Genomic DNA, 12,891 nt, shown 5'->3' with positions numbered 1-12,891 from the left:
GGGGTAACACATTCATAAAGCTCACAAGCTTCTGCTTCTAACAGACATCAGAGGAGTAAGGAAGTCTCCCCCAGGCCCAAAGAAGCCCCCATCAAAGGAACGCTGGCCTCACCTTGCAGGAGCACTCGCCCGTTGTCTTGTTGCAGTCCGATTTGAAGCCCATGGTGACATCACAGTCACATGGCCCGCAAACAGTGCTCCCCCACCAACCGTGGGGGCATGGCTGATTCATTCTATGGGAGAAGAGCAGCAGAAGCACATGATAACCCCACAGATGCTGGCTCCGCCCACCAAAGAATAAACAATCAGAGGCAGCTGCTGGGGCGGGAAGCCCCTCTGCCCACAGGCCTCCAAGACTAAGTGGAGCTTGACGCCAGCAGCTGGGGGCCTGTTGGGGGCCCATGGGGTCCCAGCATCTCAGGTTTCCCTTTATCAGCACATGTTTCATATCGGCTGTCACTCTGGTCACTGAGCCATAGGGGACACTTTGCTATAAATCACTTAAGAAGAATCATGGCTCGCAACAGGTTCAGGGGACAGTAGGGACAGGTGACAGCTGACAGCAGTGCCGTGACACACCAGCGAGCGTGAGACCTGCTCTACGTCACATCACAACATATACAAGTGGCACCAAATGGTTCAAAAGACCTGATCTGCTTCTGGATAGTCTGCTGGGCTCAGGGAGCAGAGCGTCAAGCAAGAGGCTAGCAAACGAAGGCCACGGGAGGGGCTAGATACATCTTTGGGGGAGAGGGGTTCTTCTAAAGAAGGGGGGAGGGGGGTGCAGCGAGGCAGGCGGGACAGAAGACGCCTGTAGCGACATGCAGGAACTCGGTTAGTGCGATTCTTCCGGCTGTGGAGCCGCAGCCAGAACTGCGACAGAGTAGCCTGAGGGAGATTTCAGACAGGGGGGGATGGGAGCGAGAGCAGGAGGTACACATACAGGTATACACACACACACATAGGTACACATCCAGGTACACACACGGGTACACACAGACACACACACACACACACACATAGGTACACATCCAGGTGTACACAGGTACACACACACACACACACACATAGGTACACATCCAGGTGTGCACACAGGTACACACAGACACACACACACACACATAGGTACACACCCAGGTACACACATGGGTGCACACAGACACACACACACATAGATACACACCGAGATATGCACACAGGTACACACAGGTATACACACATAGGTACACACCAAGCTACGCACATGGTTACACACAGACAGACACAGGTATGCACGCAGGCACACACACACACACACACACACGGGTACACAGTGAGATGGGGAAGGGAGGTAGGGCCAGAAGTACAAATATAGAGAGATACACACACAGGGATACAGACATATACATAGACACAGAGATACACACAGACACACATTGTGAGGTTCAGAGTAGGTGTGCGGGTCATACTTGTTCTCGCAGTACTGTCCGTAGTAGTTCTGGCCACACTCACAGGTGTAGCCATGAGAGGAGCTTGGCTTGTGCACGCAGCTGGACACATGTTCACAAGGGTTGAGGTAGCAAGCGTCTAAGCACTCCTTCCCAAAATAGCCTGCGGGGGGCAGTAGAGAGCAAACAGTGACTACATCTGCACAGCAGGTAAGGAGTCATGCAGCTGATTATTGTGTCTAAGGAAAAAATGGAAAGCGAAAGATTGTGTTTTTCTGAGGCTGGGTCAGAGGGTCACCTGGGTCGCAGACGCATGTGTGGGTATTCCAGTCGTCGCTGCAGTGGCTATGCTCTGGGCAGACAGTGGCGTCGCATGGGTCAGACATGCTGCAGCCCTCCTGCACCCGCACCTTCAGCCCCTGCAGCATGTTGACGTTGCCCGTGTTGGTGGCCGTCTCGCCCATGCGCACGCCCTGCAGAACATGCATGAAGACGCTTGGATTCTGTGAGGATGCGTGACGGGTGCAGACAGTGCCTCTACAGGCAGGAATTGGACTCACCTGCATGCAGCCCTGAAAGCCATGCTGGACCGAGTCACCCTGGCCCTGAAGGCCTCCCACAAACAGCCTCTTTAACCTCTGACCCGGAAGTTCATTGCCGATCTCCACTGTGCGCTGTGTGGCAGAGCCTGAGGTTACCATTATGCACCTGACAGGACACACCTACTGAAAATGCCACCCTGTGTTTCTCCCCTGAAGCTGTGTCCCATACAGCCACATTACTGCATCCGCAGGAGCAACTGCAGCACCTCACAGCACTGGGAGGAGCTAGTCGGACTTTGTTGGGGATATGGGATGAAATGAACAGGTATAGGTGGACAGACTTGCACTCAGGATGTTCACCTGGAACATGCTGTAGTCCAGAGACACCTTGGCCATGTACTTGATGTCTTTTCCATCCTTGATGCTCTTGAGCTCCACCAGGACATGGTGCCACTCGCCGTCGTTCACGCGGACCTGGGGGAACTCCAGCGAGGCAATCTGGCCATCCCTGAGGAAGACCTCGAAATGCAGGTGCTTATTTCTGATCTGAAACAATATGCCGGTACAGGGCACATTGATTAATCTGTTTCCCTGGATCGTCAGGTACACACTCTGGCCTCTCTGTCCTATTGGCCCCTGCTTTGTACTTTACACTCTCCCAAAACATGCAAACTAAACACAGATTTTTTCTATAAACTGAAAGAGATGTTTATGATATACTTATGACTGAACACAGAAGACCTACAGGGCTTAACACGAGGATTATGGTTAAGATCAAAAAGGATCCAGTGTACAAGGCCACACACCAACGCGGTTATGTTACAATAAGCGAGGATCTGTTTCCTGTCAGCTCAGGAATGCTGCCTACTCAAGCAAAAAAAAACAAAAAAAGGTAAAAGGCCACAGGAACACACAGCAGGGTCAGAACTTGGGTAATTATGCTGTTCCTCATTTTATTTAATAATTTTGGCAATAAAACTAGAAAAGACCACAAGACACACACACTGCACCCTTAATGCCATCTGAATGTGACTCATCGTGGGCGGGGTCCTCAGTGCAGTCCTGGCCAATAAGGAACACTCATGTTTTTTTTTGTTTTTTTTTATTTACTTCCTCACGAGAAGGAGAGGGAGAGAGTAGGGGGGAAACAAAGGAGAAGAAGGGGGAAAGAGAGAGAGGGAGAGAGAGGAGAGAAAAAAAAAACAAAAAAAAAGAGAAAAGAAAAAAATAAAGCAGATAATCTGCTTCCCTGTCTGCTGAAGAGAGAAAGACGACATACAACACCAGTACTAATCACAACGAACACTCATGTTTGCGGGCACGGCGAAGGCTTCACGCACCAGCAGGTTGATGGTGGAGGTATCGCCAGCACCGGCCTGCATCAGCATCCCGTCGCTCTGCCGCGTGCGGAACATGAGGCCCAAGTACCAGGGGATGGCGATGGTGATGTCAGGCTCGGTCCAGGACACCAGCGCGTTGCCGTCGAAGAACTGAGGGGACAGCATGGCTGTGGGATGGCAGGAGAGAGCATGAGGGTCACGCCAGCCAGCGTTCCTCAAAAAAAAAGAAAAAAGAAAACACACGAGAACAAGAGGAAAAGAAGAAAAACAAAATGCGGAATTTAACAGCGGCAGCCGACATGTCCGAGACAGTGACTGACAGGAGGATCGTCTCACAGAGGAAACTTCGGAAGACTGATGAGCCCGAAGCAGACACAGTATCACCAGCGTTACCGTGCTGCTTCTGTCATCGTTACCCGGAAACTGGTGAACAATTCAAAATGTCTGCACTCCCCTGTGAGGCCTATTCCCTCCATCAGAGTGCATAAAAGAGTCTCACTCCTGGTCATGGATTCTCTCTCCATAATGGATGAAACATCTTAGAACCTCTTCACCTGGTGAAAGGAATTAAGCTGAACTGCACATGGGGATATACCATCATATGCAGTAATAGACAGTAATACGAGGGACGGTAATCCCAGCCTCATAGGGAATCCTGGGTAATTTCCCCATCCATTCTTGTGACTCTATCTGAGTTTTTCCTGACGTGTCTCCTAGAATAACCCAGGCCTCGCCACAAAGCCACCGCAACACGGAAGCTCGTCACACTAATTGTTCCAACTGGGCCGGCGTGTCACTCAGCATTAAACCATCGGAGAAGCTCACAAAACAGCACTCATCACACGCCACAAACTGACAGGCGAATCAAGGTACGCCACAAACTGAAGGGTGAATCATCACCCCCTTCCTCACCGACTGCCAGGGGCGTTGCTAGAGATTTTGGGCCCCATGAAAGCATATCATATTAGGCCCCCCAGTCCAAATCAATCCAGTTATTTTCCTAATTTTTTAGGGCCCCTGTCACTCAGGGGCCCTTGGAATCGTCCTAGCTTTCCTCCCCCTTACGGCGCCCCTGCCGACTGCTACCTGCCTGTCAGTAAAACAGAGGACTACAGGTAGTTTGTCATTTACTTAAGATAACCTCCTGCGAGAATCACAGAGGCCATTTTGCGATTTTGTGCTCAGACGACCAGGCGAGTAAAACAACTCCCAGTGGTTCGCCTGTAAATGCGCTGACTGCCTCTGCCGTTTGTGTAAAAACAGGACAGATCTGGCCATTTCACATGGTGGTGAGGCGGTCAGACATCAGCAGAGACGCTCTTCCTGCTCCTGTTATTTCACTGGTTAAGGAGACTTTTCCGTCACAGGAAGCTGGGAGACATTAATCCCTCCGTCTGCTTCCTGCACACGAGGCTGGTGTAATCAGCAGATTTAACCTCTCCAGCATTGCCCCCAGACCACGGTTCTCCTTCAAACAAGCTTCCTCCACAGTGCCAGACGATCACGCATGCGAGGTGTCTTAAAGGGGAATTCCCAGTCATTCGCTTTAATCCGATGAGTCCTTCATTTCCTCATTTTTTTACCCACACGGTGGTCACTGTGTCTCACTCTCTCACGCCTCACTTTCCGTCCCGCCTCACCTTGCTCACAGTTCTTGCCCCCATAGTGTAGAGGACAGTCGCAGGAGTATGTGTTCCACTCGTTCGCGCAAGTGCCGCCGTTCTGGCACACGCTGGTGGAGCAGAAGTTACGCTTCGCTGCACAGCCTGCGTGGGAGTTTCGGGAAGGAATACAGGAGATGCGAGAATGAAGCACGGTCTCTATGTTACCTCATCATAAAGTACAACAGCGTCACAAAGCAACAGGGAGCTCTGAGACGGTGCCAGGCGATTCCCCTCCAGCTCACGGACCTGCGATGGTGCCGTTGTTGGCGATGAAGCTCGCCATGTCCATGGGTTGGCTGTCCACCGTCAGGTTCCTCATGCAGCCCACAAAGTCCCGGTTCCGCACCGGGAAGTCCTCAGGGAGGTTGGGTACCCCGCCCAGGAGAAGCGGCCCCGTCAGATCCAGGGACCTGGAGGGAAGTGAGCAGAGAGCTTCTCTAGGGAATGTCGCTCTCTGCAGTGATGGAGCCTGAGGGTCACTTATCAGGGCAGGGGGACTGGCTATCTTCCCAGGACACACAAGAGACTCAATCAGAGAGGCACTGGTACCAGCAAACCCTCACATCCGATGCTTAAAAAGTCATATAATGAGCAAACAAAAGACCGGTGTGAAAAATAATCAGCATTATTGTGTGCCCATGTGATTTATTAACCCCAGCTATATACTCACAAACCGAGGACCCTAAGTGACCTTTGACTGCTGTCCTCATTGAGAGCTGTGTGTGTGTGTTTCTGACTGCAGCTTTCTGACTGCATTTCAAGTTGAAATGTGTGAGGCAGGCATAGGCAGTACAGAGTGTACCTGTCACTCTGCTGTCACCCCTCTGTCACCCACAGATCAGCATAATCCACGGGCAAACAGTGGTGGTGGAGGAGCACAAATATCTGGGCACCATCTTTGACTGCACCCTAAAGTTTGCCTCCAACACCGAGGACATTCTAAGGAGATGTCAGCAGCGGCAATATCTCCTAAGGAAGCTCAACAGCTTTGGGGTCAACAAGGTCATGCTTAGAACCTTCTACTACTCCTTCATTGAGAGTGTCCTCTGTTTTTCCATCGGCTGCTGGTATCAATCCACCAGCCTGCAGCACAGGACCCGCCTTCACAACATAGGGAAATTCTGATCTAAGATCATCAGACTTCCGGTCAAAGCACTTTCAACCCTGTGTGAGCAGCAAACTGTAAGAGCAGCATGCAGGATTCTGCAGGACCCTCCCATGCTCTGTACCCGGAGTTTGAGTGGCTTCCCTCAGGACGACGGCTCCGCTGTCCCGGCTGCAGGACACAGAGGAGGAGAGTGACCTTTGTTCCCAGGGCTGTTCAACTCCTCAACTCACAGACTTCTCTCCCCCCCCCCGCCTCCCTGCACTGGAAGCCGTCATTCAGCCTGCACTTGACCCCCTCCTCCATGCCCACTAACAATCCCTCCCTTTTACATATTTATTCAGTTCCCATCTACCTGATTGACTGCAATTTTGCACAGAACCTTCTAAACACTGCAATCACTGTTGCACTTCACGTCACTGCGTCCTTGTTCAACTGCCCTGTGTGCTTTAATTGCCCCTCAGGGACAAATAAAGTTTTTTGAATTTGAATTTGAATTTGAAGATCAGGAGTTAAATGGCAGTTATCAACCCGGTCATCGCTTATCAGACGAGGGCTGGCTGTGTATGTCTCCAGTGTTTGCTCTCAGATTTTTATTAAATTGGCTTGAATACACAATCGCTCCACCCTGCGATCTCAGCCACCGCTCTTAGATAGCTCAGCAATTACTTGAGAATGTAAACAGAGGGGAGATAAGATTAAGTTCTGTGATATTTTCAGCTTCATAAAGTTCTTAACTGAACTGGGCACATCCATCCAGGGAGATTATAGAGACATAATAGGTGCATGGGAACAGGAACATAATTCAGCGTTAAAACATTTGCTTCTTCATACTTCAGAATCCACATAATACTCCTGAAATGACCCCAGAAACTGGGAGGGGGCAGAATTAACGGACCCAAATGGGACGGAAACAGAAGGTCGCTCGCTCACTTCTTGAGGCCAGTCTGAGTTCCCTGGGCCGCACACGAGTAGTTGCTGATCTGACCGCCGAAGCGTATCGCCATGGCGATGTCGCAGTCGTCGATGGCGACCACAGCCACCTTCTCCCCGGAGGGTCCATGAGGAATTCCCAGCCTTCCGATGTTGGGCTGTCGATCGGATAAACCAAGAGAAAAGACGGAAATCAAAATGCAGGAAGGTTAACGGGCAGTTACTGTACATCACTGTCACTGTTCCCGTTAAAGAAATTTGTGAGATCATAATAGCAAGCGCAGCTCTTGCAATAAGCTCAGGACGATGGACAGAACCATCCCAAAGGATACATTTAGAATATGTCAGACAGATATTGACGGAATTTGGGAACTTTCACCTACAGTTAATAGTAAGGAGCAGGAGCCAGAGAGCACTTAAAGCAAAGCTCACACAGCAGAGTTTTTACTGCAGTGTCATCAAACATGGCCTTTCTGCACTCTAAGCCATTAAAGCAGTTGGAGCCTGAGCAATGTGGCTTCAGTTCAGAACAGCACTGTTTTTGTTTCCCAAGCTACGAAGCCAAGATTAGATTAGCTGTAGCCGTGTTACTGGTTTACCTACAAAACAAACAGGTCGATGTTTAATCTCATTTTCATTTCTTAAACAGTTGCTGAATATCAGAGCAGAGAGATGTTGCTAGTTTTACAAAACGCAGGATCTGAATATGATGAGCTCTCTGTGTGGGCTTGTAAGGAGGTGTCAAACAGATCACCTGGGATCCCTGCTCTGGATCATGCGTGAGACAGTATCCAGGCCACGTCTGAGCTCCACCAAACAGCTGAATGTTTAACTTCGCGAAACGCACCGCTCTGAGTGTTTATCGGACTCCTGCGTAATTGGATCCCAGTAACCTGATACCAGCGCCGCTAGGCCACACTGGCAGAGCACCTTCACACACGAGCCGCAGTTATCACCCAAGCGACAGCCACGCTGAGCATTATGGGTAGGAACCCTAGGTCATCGCTTTCCACTATGTTTACTCTCACACGCACGGGCATGCCTAGCTGTGGGGACCTCTTCTTATGGAGATGGTGACCGGCCCAAACAGAAGGACCCGGTAATGGGGACACGGGTGGGACCAGGGGGCGTGACCCGACCGCCATTTTCAGCTACAAAGCTTTGAAGACCATTTGTTTTTGTCAAACTTGCTGCCCTAGATTTATGACATAGACAAGCAGAAACCCTGAATTAAGTCGGCATGTTCCTCAAGTCCTGCTGCCAGAAGATAGTAGTTGAGATTTACCTTTTGACAAAACAATGTCTGGCTAAAATTAGCCGCTCGGCTCAAACTGCTCCTTAATATTTATTTACGTCTGAGATTTACCTGATTTATCTGCATGTAGCCCCACAGAAAAAAAAACTTTTCATATGACATTCATTTATAGTTGTGGGTTTTTTCAAATGTAACTACATATTTTAGCTGGCATCTCAGTCCCTACTAATCTGGTTCAGCAAACATTACAGAGAGGAACCCAGCAGTTGACCTTTGACCCCTGACCTCACTCTTCATGACCCCAGCAGCATGACTGCTATTCCTCCAGATCAGGTACAGACCAGGGATTTAACCAAACCCTGAGAACGTTACAGATACATGTTGTGAGAGAGCTTGTCACCAAAAAGCAGCGAATACCAAGAACTACAGAACAGGAAATGACAAAGTCATCACCAGGGATGCGGTGAAGGCCATCTCCATGGTAACAGGACACAATGTCACAAGAAGGAATGGAGAATGACAGGCCAAGGGCATCCCAGACGTTTCTGAGAAATACTGATGTTTCCCCAGCCTGAACTTACCACACTGAGACCCAACAGAAAGTCACCACAGTGTCCTACTGGTTTCACAGAGAGATTTTAGTACTTATATGCCTGACATATTACTCACTGTGTGCAGAAACCTGACTATGGCCACATTCTTGGTGTCTTGAATAACACTGAGGCACAAGATCAAACAGAGGCTGTCAGCAGGACGGATGTGAAGGAGTAGCACCTTCTCAACAGAATCCCTCTCCTACATGTGCTCCTCAGCTTACACACCAGGAGAGCACATACCCATTGTCCCGTAACTCCTACACAGCTCTCATGTTCTCATTTCTACATCACCGTGACCAAGATGGACGTCTACTCAAGGCCAGATGCTGACAAGCTCTCCGGAAACGGGATCCCAGTGCCAGCTGGCCGGTGGGCGCTTGTGGTTAAAACGCCGTTAGCCCACAGGGCCGCAGAGTCAAGAGGCCATCAAACACGGCTTATCTGAAGAGGGCCTGCGGTTTGCTGAGGGTTCAACAGGTCTCCAGGGAGATCTTTAGCCTCCCTGTGAAGGTGCAGGCAGGACCAACAGAAGGTTGCTCTGGTAGAGTATGCCAGGCAAGAGGGGATGGAGGCTTTGTTTGGACAGGTAGATGCTCTTATTCATCTGAGAACAGAAACTCTACCCCCACCCCCCTCCCCGAAACACTCGGCACATGCTCATACACAATGCATGAGCAATTCCAGACCCATTCAGTGGCAGCCATGGCAATGAGATTAGCCAAGAGGGATCTGGCTCATACACCAGGAGCTGGCTCACATATCAAGAGGAGGCTCACACATCAAGAGGAGGCTCACACATCAAGAGGAGGCTCACACATTAGGAGGAGGCTCACACATCAAGAGGAGGCTCACACATTAAGAGGAGGCTTACACACTAAGAGGAGGCTCACACATCAAGAGGAGGCTCACACATCAAGAGGAGGCTTACACACTAAGAGGAGGCTCACACATTAGGAGGAGGCTCACACATCAAGAGGAGGCTCACACATCAGGAGGAGGCTCACACATCAAGAGGAGGCTCACACACTAAGAGGAGGCTCACACATCAAGAGGAGGCTTACACACTAAGAGGAGGCTCACACATCAGGAGGAGGCTCACACATCAAGAGGAGGCATACACATCAAGAGGAGGCTCACACATTAAGAGGAGGCTTACACACTAAGAGGAGGCTTACACACTAAGAGGAGACTCACACATTAGGAGGAGGCTCACACATCAAGAGGAGGCTCACACATTAGGAGGAGGCTCACACATCAAGAGGAGGCTCACACATTAGGAGGAGGCTCACACATCAAGAGGAGGCTCACACATCAAGAGGAGGCTTACACACTAAGAGGAGGCTCACACATTAAGAGGAGGCTTACACACTAAGAGGAGGCTCACACATCAAGAGGAGGCTCACACATCAAGAGGAGGCTTACACACTAAGAGGAGGCTCACACATCAGGAGGAGGCTCACACATCAGGAGGAGGCTCACACATCAAGAGGAGGCTCACACATCAGGAGGAGGCTCACACATCAAGAGGAGGCTCACACACTAAGAGGAGGCTCACACATCAAGAGGAGGCTCACACATCAAGAGGAGGCTTACACACTAAGAGGAGGCTCACACATTAGGAGGAGGCTCACACATCAAGAGGAGGCTCACACACTAAGAGGAGGCTCACACATCAGGAGGAGGCTCACACATCAAGAGGAAGCTCACACATCAAGAGGAGCTCACACATTAGGAGGAGGCTCACACATCAACAGGAGGCTCACACATCAAGAGGAGGCTCACACATTAGGAGGAGGCTCACACATTAGGAGGAGGCTCACATATCAAGAGGAGGCTTACACACTAAGAGGAGGCTCACACATCAAGAGGAGGCTCACATATCAAGAGGAGGCTTACACACTAAGAGGAGGCTCACACATCAAGAGGAGGCTCACACACCAGGAAGAGGATCACACACCAGGAGCATGTTCACGCACCAGGAGCAGGTTCACACACCAGGAGGAGGATCACACACCAAGAGCTGGCTCACACATACGGAGAAGGGAGGCCCCCACATTAGGAGGAGGCTCACACCAGGGGAAGGTTTAGCAGCAAAAGCTTTCTGCTGAGAGTTTGTGTTCCCCATGGATATAGGTGCCACAAACAGCCAAGATAATGTTCCATCACTACTCCCACCTGATTGCAAACACAAGCAAGTGCAGAGCTTTCCTGTGGCGTCACATAAAGAACGAGAGCTACAGCTGAGCTGACAGGGAATCTTGCAGGGGAGCCCCGGTTGGTGCTTATAAACAAGGGCAGGGGCACATAGAAGACCGTACCACAGGTGAAGGGACACATTCTCCACCTCGATCTGCCACCAAAGAGCATTGTGGGTAACACAAGTGTGTGAGTAACCATCTTAGCTTGACAGATGAGGGCCTCCATGGGGGCGAGCTAACAAACTGGATCCCAGCTGAAAGTGGCTCAAAGGTCCCCAGCTTGACTCTATTATGATGGGAAGAGTCCAATCTGCAGTTCAAATAGCCACTCCCCAGAACCAGCAAAACAAGTCGTTTTATGGGGGCCTCATTAGCCTCTTACCGCCGTGATTTTATCAGCCACCTGAACCCGAGTTACCTTTGCAGATCCAGGCTCGCAGATGTTGGCCCAGATGTGGAGCATGGGGGCTTCCCTGTCAGAGGTGTAGGGCTGCAGGTGTGGGGAGCACACCCCCCTTTCCCCGAAACACAGCCCCCTGCATTCCTGCATACCCCCAGCAAGCAGCTCCCCCCCGGGGACCTGGGCCGCCCAGTCTGGGGCCGCCTGCTCTGGGATCTCACTCCTGTTTGTCCAGCTGTCGCACCACAAGTGCTCCGCTCAACCCCAAATAACCACCCACCCCCCAGCGCAGGCCAGACTCCAGAACGGGCGCGTTTTCCAGGCATCATCCCCTCATTCAAACAGCTTCCATGCCGCTGAATGGCTGTGTGGACACCGTAAATCCGAATGTCTCAGATTCGCTCCACAGATCTCTGCAGATCGAGTTCTATGCTGTTTCTAAATCCCTAATTAGCACCAGCACTGGCTCCGGGAGATGGGCCTTCAGAGGGTTCCGTTTGGTTCCCCTCTTTCCGTCTTGTTAACCATTCCCCGGCCTGTTCTTCGCGCGCATCTCCCGGGGAAATCAGCTTGCAGAACCCCAGTGCTCTCACACAAACGAGGAGTCGGATAACTGGGGGCCAGCTAGGGACCCTGTGTGGGGGATGGGCAGGGCCTGTAGGCCCATTTGGACCTCTGGCTCTGAGCTTGGATCACAGCTGCTGTTACAGATGGGTGACAAAAGTGTGCTGACAGAACCCTGCTACTAGCAGAGAGCAAATACAGCATCAGGCCATTAACAGTGTCAGTCAGACACATGGAGGGCAGGATTAGCTTCTGCTGTCAGTCAACAGCTGCAGCCAATCGGATAACTGATGTGAAGTGGTAAATAAGTGATGGACACAAAAACCCCACCCACCAAATTCTCATACCTCCATCACTGATGAATCTGAAGGTTTATCAGCAGCACAGATTATTGTGAAAGTGAAAGGTGTACAATAGAGATCTTATAATTCACACAAATGATCATCTATACAACTGGACTTTAGAGCAGAGGGTGATGTCCCCCCCCGGCAAATGGCACTGTGACAGGTAGCCAGAAACACCGCAGCTATTCAGGAACCATGTGAGCACTATTTTTATCCAGATTGTGCTGGTGAAGCTCGCCGCCTAAGAACGGCAGGAAAGCGGCAGCAGCCCGAACAGCAAACAAAGGCCCCATTTCCATAACAAAGGCAGCTGTGAATGCAGCATTTTATTTGGGCATTCTGGGGGAAACGCTTCTGGCTAAATATCTGCAACCCGCCGCGTCCCCAGTCAATCGCGGCGTGTTCCTAAAAAAGGGGATCCCAGAATGCCATGCTCCAAGCGGAGTGGGTGGCAGTAAATGAGCTGCATTTCTAATGGTGAGGCTGTGGATCTTTTTCCCGGGACAGAGCCGCCATCACACCT

At 50.8% G+C, this 12,891-nt stretch overlaps 1 protein-coding gene across 3 annotated transcripts in view; it reads right to left on the bottom strand.

Annotated features, from left to right (window-relative positions):
- celsr1a (cadherin EGF LAG seven-pass G-type receptor 1a) overlaps positions 1 to 12,891 on the bottom strand; it is a 61,131-nt gene that overhangs the window by 15,501 nt on the left and 32,739 nt on the right. For all 3 annotated transcript variants that reach the window (XM_023830223.2, XM_023830224.2, XM_023830226.2), the window contains exons 6-14: positions 7,012 to 7,169; positions 5,220 to 5,383; positions 4,950 to 5,075; positions 3,310 to 3,476; positions 2,330 to 2,515; positions 1,988 to 2,101; positions 1,726 to 1,900; positions 1,449 to 1,590; positions 113 to 233 (exon numbers count right to left, since the gene is read on the bottom strand). In XM_023830223.2, the coding sequence (XP_023685991.2) occupies positions 113 to 233; positions 1,449 to 1,590; positions 1,726 to 1,900; positions 1,988 to 2,101; positions 2,330 to 2,515; positions 3,310 to 3,476; positions 4,950 to 5,075; positions 5,220 to 5,383; positions 7,012 to 7,169 (1,353 nt within the window). The remainder of the gene's footprint in view (positions 1 to 112; positions 234 to 1,448; positions 1,591 to 1,725; positions 1,901 to 1,987; positions 2,102 to 2,329; positions 2,516 to 3,309; positions 3,477 to 4,949; positions 5,076 to 5,219; positions 5,384 to 7,011; positions 7,170 to 12,891) is intronic.

This window comes from Paramormyrops kingsleyae, chromosome 1 (assembly GCF_048594095.1).
Source record: "Paramormyrops kingsleyae isolate MSU_618 chromosome 1, PKINGS_0.4, whole genome shotgun sequence".
Taxonomy (NCBI): Eukaryota; Metazoa; Chordata; class Actinopteri; order Osteoglossiformes; family Mormyridae; genus Paramormyrops; species Paramormyrops kingsleyae.
This window is presented reverse-complemented; position numbering and strand designations above follow the sequence as displayed.